This window comes from Talpa europaea, assembly GCF_964194135.1.
Source record: "Talpa europaea genome assembly, chromosome: 9".
Classification (NCBI taxonomy): domain Eukaryota; kingdom Metazoa; phylum Chordata; class Mammalia; order Eulipotyphla; family Talpidae; genus Talpa; species Talpa europaea.
In genome coordinates, this window is record NC_140076.1 from 85892938 (window position 1) to 85905660 (window position 12723).

General features: G+C 44.2%; 1 protein-coding gene across 1 annotated transcript in view; it reads right to left on the reverse strand.

Moving 5' to 3' along the window:
• ATP10B (ATPase phospholipid transporting 10B (putative)) overlaps positions 1–12723 on the reverse strand; it is a gene marked incomplete at both ends in the record, with an annotated part of 112559 nt that overhangs the window by 46512 nt on the left and 53324 nt on the right. Inside the window, 3 exon segments of the mRNA XM_084242422.1 lie at positions 807–934; positions 4023–4154; positions 8848–8954. Coding sequence (XP_084098548.1) covers positions 807–934; positions 4023–4154; positions 8848–8954 — 367 coding nt within the window.

The following is a 12723-nucleotide window of genomic DNA, read 5'->3' on the forward strand; positions in this document are numbered from 1 at the left end:
GGTGAGAATGAACAGGAGACGTGGCCAGGGGAGGGGTCAGGGAGCAGAACCCTTGGCTATAGTCAGGATTTTGGATTTCACTTGGAAGGGATCTGGAGCCACTGGAGGGCTGGTTCTGTGCAGAGGTGGGTAGGATTTGACTCATATTTAAAAATGATGGTGTTAAGTAAGTGAATGAGCTAATGATTGAAAAAGGTTCACCAGGAAGAGGACAAGGAAATACAGTCAAATATTGTAACAAATCAAATGTGTATGGAGCTTCATCACAACATAGCTACAACTTTCCTCATCTTTTCACGGATTGTAATTTCTATGAGTCCAAAGATTTCGCATTCATCTCTTTATCCTTTCCTGTCTCACAGCTTGTAGGTGTTCTATGTTTTTGTTTAGTTCTGCTTTTTCTCCATTTCAACCTATCAAATGCCACAACACTGACCTATGGCTTCTCGCTCTGTGCGATTTTATCTTCTTTTGTTCCTGGGTGATTAATGTTTGACATGGTCTGCATTTGGCAAAGGGACACGCATACTTGAACCATTGATGTAATCTCAGTCTTAAATAGAAAGAGACTGATAAATAATTTTCTTTGTTATTATTGGGGGTCAAGGTCCCCTCCATGAGGCAGGGCTGGTCCTGACACAACCCCAAATTTGAACACTTTCAAACACCCACAAGAAAGCAGTGAACATTTCCCATCTCTACCCAGTTAGTCTTTCTTGGGGCTAGCAGTGAATTTTCTGTATTTCACAAAGTTGTGAAACTGGCTGTAGGCCTTCTTGATATGTGGGTATGCAAGAGCTCCCTACCTGGAGGAGGATGATCATCGTGAGGAACATGTAGAAGCCCCCAAGGGCAAGGGGAAGGAAGTTGCCATTGGCATCTGGCACATCAAAGGGAGGGTGTTCGCCAAAAGTCCTGTTCCAGAGGCTGTGACCTGAGAGGAGGCAAAGGCAGGGTGAAGGAGAGTCCCCATTTAGTTCTGCACTGGTCAATTACATCGACCCTAGATCTATTTCTGGAAATGAGTGCGCTTTATAGGGGCCCATCCTTCTGTACAGTATAGTTCTCTCTCTCTGTGTATTCATTTTGCTCGAAAGCAATCTTTTATATGTCCCTACATTTCAATCTCTTGATAGGCATTTATCCTTTCTACCAAAGGAGACTTGTATTTTGATGAAGTCCTATAGACAGACTTGGAAAGACAGAAAGAGGTGCATGTTATTTTCAGTTGTGTTGTGGAAAGTGTGTGGGTGGAGAATCTTGACAGACCTGTACCCTGGTTCCTCTTCTTCCCTACTGTATATACTCACACATCCAACCACCCTCCCATTCACTCACCTGTTCATCCATCCACCCATTCACCTGCTCATCTGTCATCCATCTATCTATCCATCATCCATATCTATGTTCTCTCGCTCCTCACTGCTCCTCCCTCTAGTCATTTATTAATTTGAGAAGAAGTAGGTCTTAGCTGTTGTTCTTGAGGAGATCCCATAACTACATCTCCAGATACAGACTGAACCCTCAAATTCCTTGTCTGCAAACAAAGGCCACATCTCTCATGTGAGGACTGACAGGATGAAATGCATCCAACAGTTGCGACACAGCCCTCTAATCTCAGTGTCCTCATCTCTCACTTAGTAGTAATACCTCCTCCATAGGGTTATTTGGAAAATAGGAAAATGAATGTATTTAAAGCTCTCAGTCCAGAGTGGGAAGTATGGGGATATAAAGCCAGAGGGCATGCTGCCCTACCCCCCAAGACACTTCTCTGCCCAGGAGGTTGGGCCAAGTGCCATCATAAGAGGCAGAAGAAAGGAGACTTAAAGACATTAACTTGAAGAGTGAAATACAAGGCACACAGTAAGTGCTGCTGCCTTGAGAGAAGCCGGAGACCCAGGGAGAAACCAGAGAAGGCTGCGTGGAGGGGGAGGCCTTGATGGATCCTGGATGCTGGGTGGGTATTTGGTGATCAGAAAGGCCTGATGAGGACCTTCTGGGCAAAGAAAAAAGACCCACATTTATATAAATTTAACTTGATGAAGGACCCTTGAGAGGCATTAACCAGAGCATGTTTACCTCTGACAGAGACTGTGCTTTAATGAGGCACCAGGGGAACCTATCACTGTGTAGTAGGTGATCTTCTGTGACAGAGTAGATTCTGTCCTTCCCCGTCACTTTCTCAATTTATTTATTATTTTGGGCAAGCTCCCAAGCTGATTCTGCTTCACCTGTATACTACTTCACTGTGTGACCTTTTAATCATTAACTTCATCCTTTGGAGACACCTTGAGATGATCTCAAATGTCCCTCCAGCCCTAACAGCCCCTGAACACCTGTTCTGAAGTGGAGCAGACACAAAAGTTTAGCCGTGTCCCTGATGTTTTTCGTGTTTGTCTGCTCCCCTCTCCCGCCCAGAGGCCCTCCTTTCAGCTGTGGGCTGCCCTGCCAGAGTGCCATGAGGTAAGTCTGGGGAGCATATTAAATAAAAACTCCAGGTCACCCATGAGAGGAAAGCCCATTGTCTCCTCTGTGCTGGCACAAAACCTGTCTGGCCCCGAGAGGCCTGAGTGGCTCCCCCAGTGACAGCAGCGGGCAGGTTTCTGGGGAAGGCGAGTAATGTGTGAGCACCACCACAGCCGCTGGTTTGGGTCAGCCGGAGGCTCTGGACTCAGCACTTGGGTTCTTTCTCTTCATCATTCCTGGTTTGTTGTGGTGGGGGATGAGGTCTCCTTATGACCCCAGGAACCATCTTAGAGTCAAGCCACAGAGGGGGAGAATGAGGAAGAACAAGAGCCCCTCTTTGTCCATCCTCTGAGGTACAATCTGAAAGGCCCAGATCACCCTGTCTACAACTCGTGCAGCTCTCCAGCAGCTGTTGTGTTGCTCTGCATGAGATGCTTCTCCTTCTTGGCTCAGAGCTTTCTTTGCATTGCTGCTGGGACTAAGAATGACCTGTTTCTCTTTTCACCTGACTTACCCTGCCTACCACCTACCTCTTCTGGTGAACACCTACTGCTCTTAGGAATCAATTCTACTAGCTACTTCTTCAAGGAAGACTTCTCTCCTGATGCTCCCAGAATACCTGTAAATGGCTGAATAACCATGCACTTGAGGTGAGAAGGGTATCCTGGAATATCCAGGTAGCTCTAAGAAGTAATTATATGTCCTTATAAAGAGGAGGCTGAACAAGAGGCTACAGGTATCCCCCACTATCTGAAAGCAGCTCTCTCATTTGACATGAATTTGTAGGGTCTGGGAATGCTATTATTTTTTTGGGTCTGGGAACACTATTACCCTTTATATGGAAATTTTTTTGTGTATCTGCAGATCTCCCAAATCTTATGAAATAGGAACCACCTTCTTTGAATAGCAAGGAAAACCTGTACTGGAGCAAAGAGAAGGAAATGTGAGCAATTTTGGAGATGGAAGAAGGAGCCACAAACCCAGAAGCTGAAAAAGAAGAGACGGATTCTCTTCCAGAAACTCAGAAGGAGCCAAGCCCTGCCCACACCTTGGTCTGAATGCAATGAACTGAATTTTGGAATTTCGAACTCCAGAGCTGTTACGGAATACATTAGAGTTCTAAAGCACGGAGTCTGTATTAACTTTTCATAGCAGCAACAGGACACCAATGCAGCACTTTGTGCAGCTTCAGTGAGGGGGACAGATTAGGCTATTGATTCTTTTCACATGTTGGACTTCTTCTTACTGGACTCTGAGCTTTTGAAGAATCAGACCTTTGATCGATTCATCTTGTCATCCTCTTGTACTAAGAGAGCTCTGGGCTCAGTAAGTGTTTCTTGAGCAAATAAACGATGGATGGTAAGCTTGATATTTGACACTTTCAGGAGAATTTCACATGCATCTGTATTTCATTGGAAGCCTGTTAAATTACAAAGTAGGCTTTATCTTTTATTCCCTCTATTTTGGAGATGAGGAAAGTGAGGCTCAGAGAGATGAAGCAACTTGCCCACAAAGTGAGATTACATAAGTACTGTTCTTTCTAGAATATTCCATACCAACAGCTCCAGTGAGGCACATGAGGAAGAGGAGCCCAATGCAGAAGAATACGTCCATGTTGATTCTCCTCTCGATCTTGCTGCGTTTGTACCGTGGGCCACTGTTGTTCAGCATGGCTTTTGTCTCATGGCCTTTGAGAGAAAATGAGGTAGTCAGTTCTTGGTCCTGTTTGCCTCTGGCCTGGATCATTCCTTTAACTCTTCTCACAGAGGTTTACAATAAGAGAGAGGCTGTATTTTCTACTAACTTGAATCTCCTGCCTAAGGGGGGTTGATGAGACAGCTGGAGAGGTCTCACCCAAATTGTCAGCAGGTATTCACTGAATATTCCCCTATCTGCCAGACATGCTGGCAGAGCACCCACACATGGGTTGCTCACTGCACAACTCTAGAGATAACCCTCATGTTATGGCTGTCACAGATTTGTAAGTTTATTGTGACACAATTCTGATAAATGTCAGTAAGTTGTCTTGTGGAAGGGCTATTTTTTTTCTATTGATCATTTGCACAAAGCCACTGTTATGAGTTAGCATTGATTTACAGTGACAGATGACTCACTTCTGTAAAAATACCCAAAGGAACAAATAAATAATGAATTACAGTTAGTAATAAGTCTCATCAAACAAACAATAAACAAGGTGAACAAGAGGTGGTGTTAGAGGGCATGGTCAAGGAAGGTTCCTCAGAGGAGGTGATATTTAAGTTATAGTATGTGCCAAGGCCCTCTGGCAGAACAGTTCTGGATGTGAATAGCTTTTATATTTGCCTCTTTTCCTAAGGTGCTGGTATTTGTATGAAGTGGTTGGGGTCAAGGGCTTCCACTGCCTTGATGGCACTAAGCAACTCCACTCCTATCAGAGTTCTGCATAAAAATTTGTTTAAAGAAGGACAACAAAATTTGAAAACTAATCTCATCCAGTCATCCCCTTTTTCTAATTGGAGAAACTGAGGACCAAAGGGTAAATAGGAACTGCTCGAAGTGAAAAGGAAAATTAACCCCAGAGTCACATTGAGAACCCAGGATCTTCTGCAGCCAACCAGAGGTCCCCAAGCTATGCCACTAAAAACTGGCAGTCAAACTGCGACTGTCTCTAGATAAAGCCTGTCCTCTGGGGCTGCTATATGATACCAAAGTGCTGTATTCCTAGTAGTCAAATTAAAAAAAAAAAACACCATTTGTACAGTTTCTATGCAAAATTAAAGAAAAGCAGGATATCAGCTCCAGCAGTGAAAGGCTTTAACACTGCTTAGTTGGTTGCCTTGTGAATTTAAAGTGACAATGGCAGTAGTGAGCAGAGTCTGGTATATTAAATAGACTCAAGTCACTGCCATTGGGAGGGGTCACCACAGGGGTCTGTGCTTCCTTCTGGGAAGCTCAAGTTGACTCTTTCTGGGTCTTGGACTCTGAGGTGGTCGTATTTTGTCTGTCTATATTATCAAGAGAGAATAAAATTCCAGTTGTTCTAAAACAGGAGCTTTTATGCTCAGAAGACACTGGGCAATGTCTTGAGAAATGTTTGGATGTCGCAACTTGAGGAGGTGGTGCTAATGGCATCTAGTGATAGAGGCCAGGGACACTACTAACCACCATACAGGACAGTCCTCCTCCATAAGGAACAGCCTGGACCAACACGTCCATTGTGTCAAGCTTGAGAGCACCTGTTCCAGGTAATAATGCTGAGAAACTAGTAGTGCCACTTTTGCTCGCTTTTTGGGAGCCTAATACATGCCACACATTATGTTAATCCCTTTCACAAAAAGTCTCATCTGAACCTTATAACCCTACCCGGTAGGAACTATTAGTCTCCCTCAGTCGGAAGACTGACCAGCTGGCTCAGGAAAGTGCAAAGAGTGAGTGGATTTCATCTCCAGGAAACTTGACTCTTCAGAGGTATGATTAATGTGCCCTCCAAATCTGCACTCTCATGTACCACCCATTGCCCACCCAGAGAAGCAAATTTGAAATCTATGTGGGTTTCTTTGGTGGGACAGGGATTGCTGCAGAGTTGACCTTCAGTAGATCTACAAGGTGGCACTATATTCTTTTGCCAAAGACCTTTGAAAGCAGTCACCTGAACAGACAAATAAAATCCCCTTCCCTCAAATTAGGGAAAATTAACTAGATTGTGACATTATTATTTTTAAAAAACCTATATTTCTTTGACAGTTCTCAAGGTGAGTCTTACAGTAGATTGCTGTAAAAATGCTGTTTATGTCAATCAAAAGTGGGGTTCTAATCAGATCCAAATAAGTACAGTTTAACAAAACAACAATCATACAAACTATGACAAGATTTCCCAGTGAATACACTCACTGGGCTCAGGACAATGTAATCTAGAGTCGTCCAGGGAAGGCAGGCTCTATAGGCAGATGGTTTCCTCTATAGAGGAAGTACTCTACAGTTGTAGATATAACAAAAGCACCTGCTGAGTGCTGGGTGCTAAGTACTACGGATATGGCAGCCCCAATACAACCCTCTATGACTTTAGAGTCATTGTGAGAAGTGTTGCTATCTTTTTTCAAACAAGTCTGACAAAAAAATAACAAAGGCATCACATACCTCAACCTCATATTATACCACAAAGCTATAGTAATCAAAACAGTGTGCACTGTACTAAAAAATAAACAGACCAATAGAATTGAGAGTCCAGAAATAAATCCACACTTATATGTACAGTTAATCTATGACAAAGGAGCCAAGAGTCAACAACAGAGAAAGTCTCTTCAACAATTCCTGCTAGGAAAATAGGGTAGCCACAAGCAGAGAATGAAATAAGATGACTATCTCACACCATACATAGGTATCAATTAAAAATGGATTAATAACTTGGATGCGAGACCTGAAATCATAAAATATATAGAAGAAGACATGGGCAAAACATCCATGATGCTGACTTCAGCAGTGCCTTCGGGGATTTGAATTCCAACAGAAAGACAAACAAAAATAAAAACAAACAAATGGGACTACATCAAATTGAAAAGTTTCTGCACAGTGAAAGTAACAATTACTAAAACAAAAAGACACACTACTAAATGGGAGAAAATATTTTTGCATCATACATTGACAAGGGGCTGATATCCTCAGTCTCTAAAGATTTCATACAACTCAACAAAAAGAAAATGCCCAATCAAAAATGGACAGAAGAGCTAAATATATACTTCTCCAAAGAAAACATACCAATGACCAGGCCTCCCTGGTGGCGCAAGGGGTTAAGCACCACACCATGAAGCAATCCACAGCCTCTGCAACACGAGTTCGATCCCCGGCTAGCCAGGGAGCAACCCACAAGGAGAGGGAGACCTCTCCTGTCTTGCCCGCTGCTCCCCTCAGCAGTGTATTTCGGTCGTCTGCCTGTTCTGTTCCCTGCTCTGTCTCTGGTGAATCCCGTTACCCCCGCTACTCTGGCCTGTACCCCAGCTCTTGTAGGCATAAATAAATGAATCTTAAAAAAAAAAATACCAATGACAAATAGGTACACGATAAAATGCTCATCAGCAATTATCCCAAAATGGGATACCACCTCACACCTGTGAGAATGGCACAACCACAAAGACCAAAGACCAGAAATAACATGTTGGTGAGGATGTAGAGAAATCAGACACTGCTGCTGGGAATGTAGCCTGTCCTGCCCCTATGGAAAACAGTAAGGAGGTTTCTCAAAATATTAAAAGCAGATCTACATAAGATCCAGCAATTCCACTCCTAGGTATCAGAAGAATGAACGACACTCATTAGAAGGGACGTGCACTCTTTTGTTCATTGCAGCATTATTTACAATAGACAATTTATGGAAATAATGTACATGGACAGATGAGTGTATTAAGAAGATGTGGTCTATGTACATAGTGGAATTGTATTCAATTATCAAAAAAGAAGAAATCTTGCTATTTGTGACAACATGGATGGAACTGGAGGGGATGATGCTAGGTGAAGTTAAGAGGAGAAAGAAAAATATGGGATGGTGTTGCTTACATGTGGAATAAAGAGAAACAAAGCAAAAACCAAATAAAACCAGATAAAACCAGATTAAAAAAACAGATAAAACCAAACCAGTAACAAACCCTATAAATCTGTGGAATTGAGGGTAGCAGAGGGGGAGTGGGGAGCAAAATGTAGAGGGGCCCAATGGAATGTGGTGGAAGGAGGGCTGTGGGTGCCTTGGCCATGAGTGTGGGGTGGTGACATGCATCTGAAGGGGCATGATATCCTTCTGAACCATAACAATTCTTTAACCAACGTTACATTAAAAAAAAACAATTAAAAAAAGGGAAAAATCAAAGTGGAAAGGAGCGATAGGTAGCCAAAACATGCACACAGATAATAATAAAAACATAACTGCAAAAGCAACTAAGGCCAGTTCCCAGACCTCAGAGCTAAAATCTACGGAGCTGTCACTTTGCTGGATGCAGAGCTGTTGGGCCTGTGATCCTCAGGACTGCTTTATGGGGCCAACCCCAATCTTCTCTTCATTGCACAGATGCAGATATTAAGGCACAGTTTTTACAAAAAGGAGAAGCTGTCAAGTACCTCCTTGGGCTCAGAAAGATACTCTTCACTCTACCTTTGATGACTGATGCAAAGTCACTCAGAGTGAGTGTATATAGGCACTGCCCCTATGCTGCTTAGGTGAGTGATATTAACCCGAATCTAATGTCTCCCCAAGGATGGAGAGAATTTCTGTGACCCCAGCCTTTTGTCTCTTGAGAAATAAGAAGCTGTGTGGCTCTGCACCTTAGGACTGTTGTGAGTTCCCACGGGCTGCGGATGGATTTGGAGGAGTGAGGATGAAGGAAAGGGACAAAGAAGCTGTCTGGGGACAATGACCTGCATAGATGACAATGCCCACAGCCACCTCAGTGTTTCTGATGGTGCAGCCTCGAAGCAGAAGGCTCTCACTGCCCAAGCCGGTCCTGGTCTGGTCAGGATGTTCCCTGGGGAGGAAGAAAGACAGAGAGGGGTTAGGAGGCCTCTCTGTACTCTCCCTGGCTTGCATCACAGGAGAGAACACCATCCCTCTGCTCCCTCCTTTTCAGAAGAGACAAAGCGACTCAGTCTCATCTCCACGGTCAAGGGCAACACTGTTGGTCCCCGGAGGCCTGGTCAGGGCTGGGTCTCTAGTTTGCAATGACCCAGCCTTAAGAGCTGGATTATTTACCCTTCTGTACTACAGAACCCTGCTGAAAAGCCTTGCTTCAACTCTCAGGCAGTGTCCACAGGCTCCCTCTCACTTGGCTGCTGGGTCAAGGATGCACAGGCAGAGGTACTGAGTGCTCGGACACCACTGGGCAGTCCTGCCTCCCTCTGCCACCTTGAGCTGAGCCCCTCTCCTGCACCACCTCTCTTGCTCCATCTCTCCTTAAACAGGCAGACCGCACCACAGGTGGGCAGTGACCCTCTGCTGTGTACGGGAGCAGCCTCCTCAAGCAGAGACAGAGGTGGCCCAGGTCTAACTTCAGGAAGCACTATTGTGTTGCACCTCGTATGAAAGACTTCTGACTCCAACCAACGGCATTTATTACCCTGAGTCCGGCCCTTATTACCCCAAGTCTGGCCCTTATTCAGTCCTGATGCCTGCCCTTTGGAACTTTCAGGAAGTCTAACACTCCCACCCACCACCCACTGGGAACAACAGAAAATAATCACCTGAATGTCTTAAGGGTTTTTCTTCTGGTTTTTCAACACTTCAGTCCTCTAGGCCTGGTTATGTTTTTCATATATTAACTCAATTCAATTCATGACGAATTTATAATTTTATATCACCATAGCCACATTACAGAGAGGGGAACTGAGGCAAGTCCACAGTGCTAGTCAGTGGCAGAATGGAGATTCAAACCCAGGAAGTCTGACTCCAGAGTGTTCTACTCCCATGCAACAGGACTTCAATAGTGATTATTCCTTACTGTGTTTATAAACCACATTTACCTGCATTACTTCAGAGCTCCTGGAAGTTAGAGTGATCAACCTTAAAACCCAGATGCAAAGGAAGCTTAGACATGCTGAGAGAGCTCTCTGAGGTCACATACCTAGTATATGGGACATTCTAGAATCAGGAACCCAGCCACATGGGGCTTTTACTATACTAGGCTTCTCAAAGCAGTGACCTGCTAACCACACTGAAGCACACATTTCTCTTTGCAAGTCTTCTGAATCTAACAAGGAGATGCTCTGTATTTAGTAAACCCTTAGCTCTCACTTATCGATCTTACTTTCAGCACAGGGGAGGCTGTGTTAAATACAGACTATTGGCAAGCAATAGTCTGTAGTTAAAATATAATGTGAACTGTTTTGATTCATTTTCTTAATTTCAACACTACCGTTATGTAGGGCAGGTGATATTTGCTTTCCCTTGGGCCAGGGATAGGAATTTTCTTTTTGAAATCAATTAAGAAAAAAGTAAAGTGTAAGCATTGATGTTCTTGAATCTGATACAAATCTTAAAAATGGTCTCACAATGGCTGAAGTTAGGGACATACCTCTTTATCAGGTGGGGGATGGCTGTTGGTAGAATAGTGAGCTAGAGGGCCTCCCCGGTGGCAAAGCGGTTGAGCGCTGGGTTGCGAAGCTGCCCGCGGCCTCTGCAGCGCCGGTTCGATCCCCGGCTGCTCCCCGGCCACCGGAGGAGGGTCCCACATGGCGCGCAGACCTCTCCTGCCGCCCGCTGCTCCCCTCAGCAGTGTACTACGTACCTTCTACCTGCTCTGCTCCGTGCTCTGGCTCTGGTGAATTCTCTCACCCTCCTACGCTTCTGACTGTTCCCAGTGCTTGTATAAATAAATAAATAAATAAATAAATAAATCTTTAAAAAAAAAAAAAAGAATAGTGAGCTAGAGTCTTGAGTGATTCACCATCACTAGCTAGTGGCTTAAAGACCATTTTTATGATTCTCTGAGGTGATAACATATGATAGCAGCTTCTACTTCTCCTATCATAAAGTTCCTTTTTTTCACTGGATGGTAGAAAAGGATTAGCTAGATGCTGTCCTATTCTTGTTTACAAGGATGCTTTATTTAACTGACCCTGGAGGGGTATTTCTCAACCTGACTCTGGATATTTGGGCTGGGATCATTCTTTGTCCTGAGGCTGCCTTGTGCATTCTGGGAGGTTTATTAAAAGTTGTTCCTTTTCTAGCTGACCTGTTCCTTTTTTAGTGACCACACAAGTCCTAAATTCAGGGAACACAAAGAAGCTTCTGAGAAGTCTATGGAGGCATAAAACCCAGGGGTTTACTGAGGAAGAGGATACAGACCCTCTGTGGATATTTTCAGGGTGTGCAGGGGTGACCAGCCATGGGTCGGCTACTGGGCTGATCCGCCGGCCTTTTTGCTCATCCCTAAGATCCGGGCAGGTGGGGAAAGACTTGCCTCCAGGGCTGGCATTCAAGAAGGGGAGGGCATCTGGAGGCTTCTGGGGACTGGGAATTTGGTCTGAGATGGGGGGTAGAGTCATATGGAAAGCTCTGAAACACTGGCATAGCTATTTGGGGGAGAAAGGATCATAAATGGAATGAGGTTGTTCTAGCTAAGGGAGTTGTTCATGACTGACTGCATGAATGATAAACCAAATTTGGAGCTGAACCAAATCCACAAACCTTGGGCACCAGGCCTAGAGTCCTTACTGGCAAGGTGGCAAGCCCTGCCTTGCCAGATGCCAGAAAGAAAATTCTTTCTCCAGGAATTCCTGCCCTTCACTGCCTGCCAATCTGCCTGCTCTCTTGTGCATTTTACAGGTAATTCTCCTTCAAAAGCTGCTTTTTGCATTGTTTCACATTCAATGCCCAATTGCATGGTTCTGATCCTCTCCCTTGATATTGCTCTTCCTGAGAGCCTGCACATGAAGGGAAAGTAGGTCCACCTCCCAACCAAGGGGCCTCTCAAACCTCACTCCAGCCCCGTGAGTCTTCCCGAAAAGCTTCCCTAACCCAGCGGAGCTCTGTATGTGTGACAACGCTCCAGTTGGAGGAAAGAGCACTGAAGTTATGTCCCGGTTTTGTCCTGCAGCTACTGTATGCCTTTGGGAGAATCTTCATGGAGACAGTGGGTATCACCTTACTCACTTCCCTGGGTTGTTGTGAAGATGACAAGACATGATGTTTAAGTCCTCTGAGCAGTGTCAGGAGTACTTGGAGAGGGCACTTATTCACACCTGTTACTGTTGTTCTTTTTGATCTTATTTTGTCTAATGTGGAATCAGAAGTACAGGGATATTCTCAGACTGAACCAATGTTGAGGAATAACAATAGTTACAATAGTGGGTGAGTATTTCTGCCGTCCCGTTAGAGTTTTCTTATTAATAAAAGGATTCTAGTGGGAAAAAAAGATCTCTGGCAGGTAATTGGATGTGGAGATCTGTAGTTCAAAGACACAGATGGGATTCATTCTCATGGAGGCCAGTATTAAAAGTAGATGTGACTGCTGGGAGAGACTATAATCAAAAAGAAGGCAAAGAATGACATGGAAGGGAAAAGGTAGGTTCTAGGAAAAAGAAAAACCACTAAGATAAGGGCAGACAAAATAGTAATAATTACAACATCAGCTGTCACCATGAATGGAGGATTTATTTGCGCCAGTTGCTGTGTTAAGGGCTTTGCATATGATAAACAAATTATTCTTAGGAAAGGAAAATTTTATGATGTAGATATCAAACTCATTCTTTCATAGAGCTAGACACCAAGGTTCAGATAGGTTAATTAATTTACTCAAG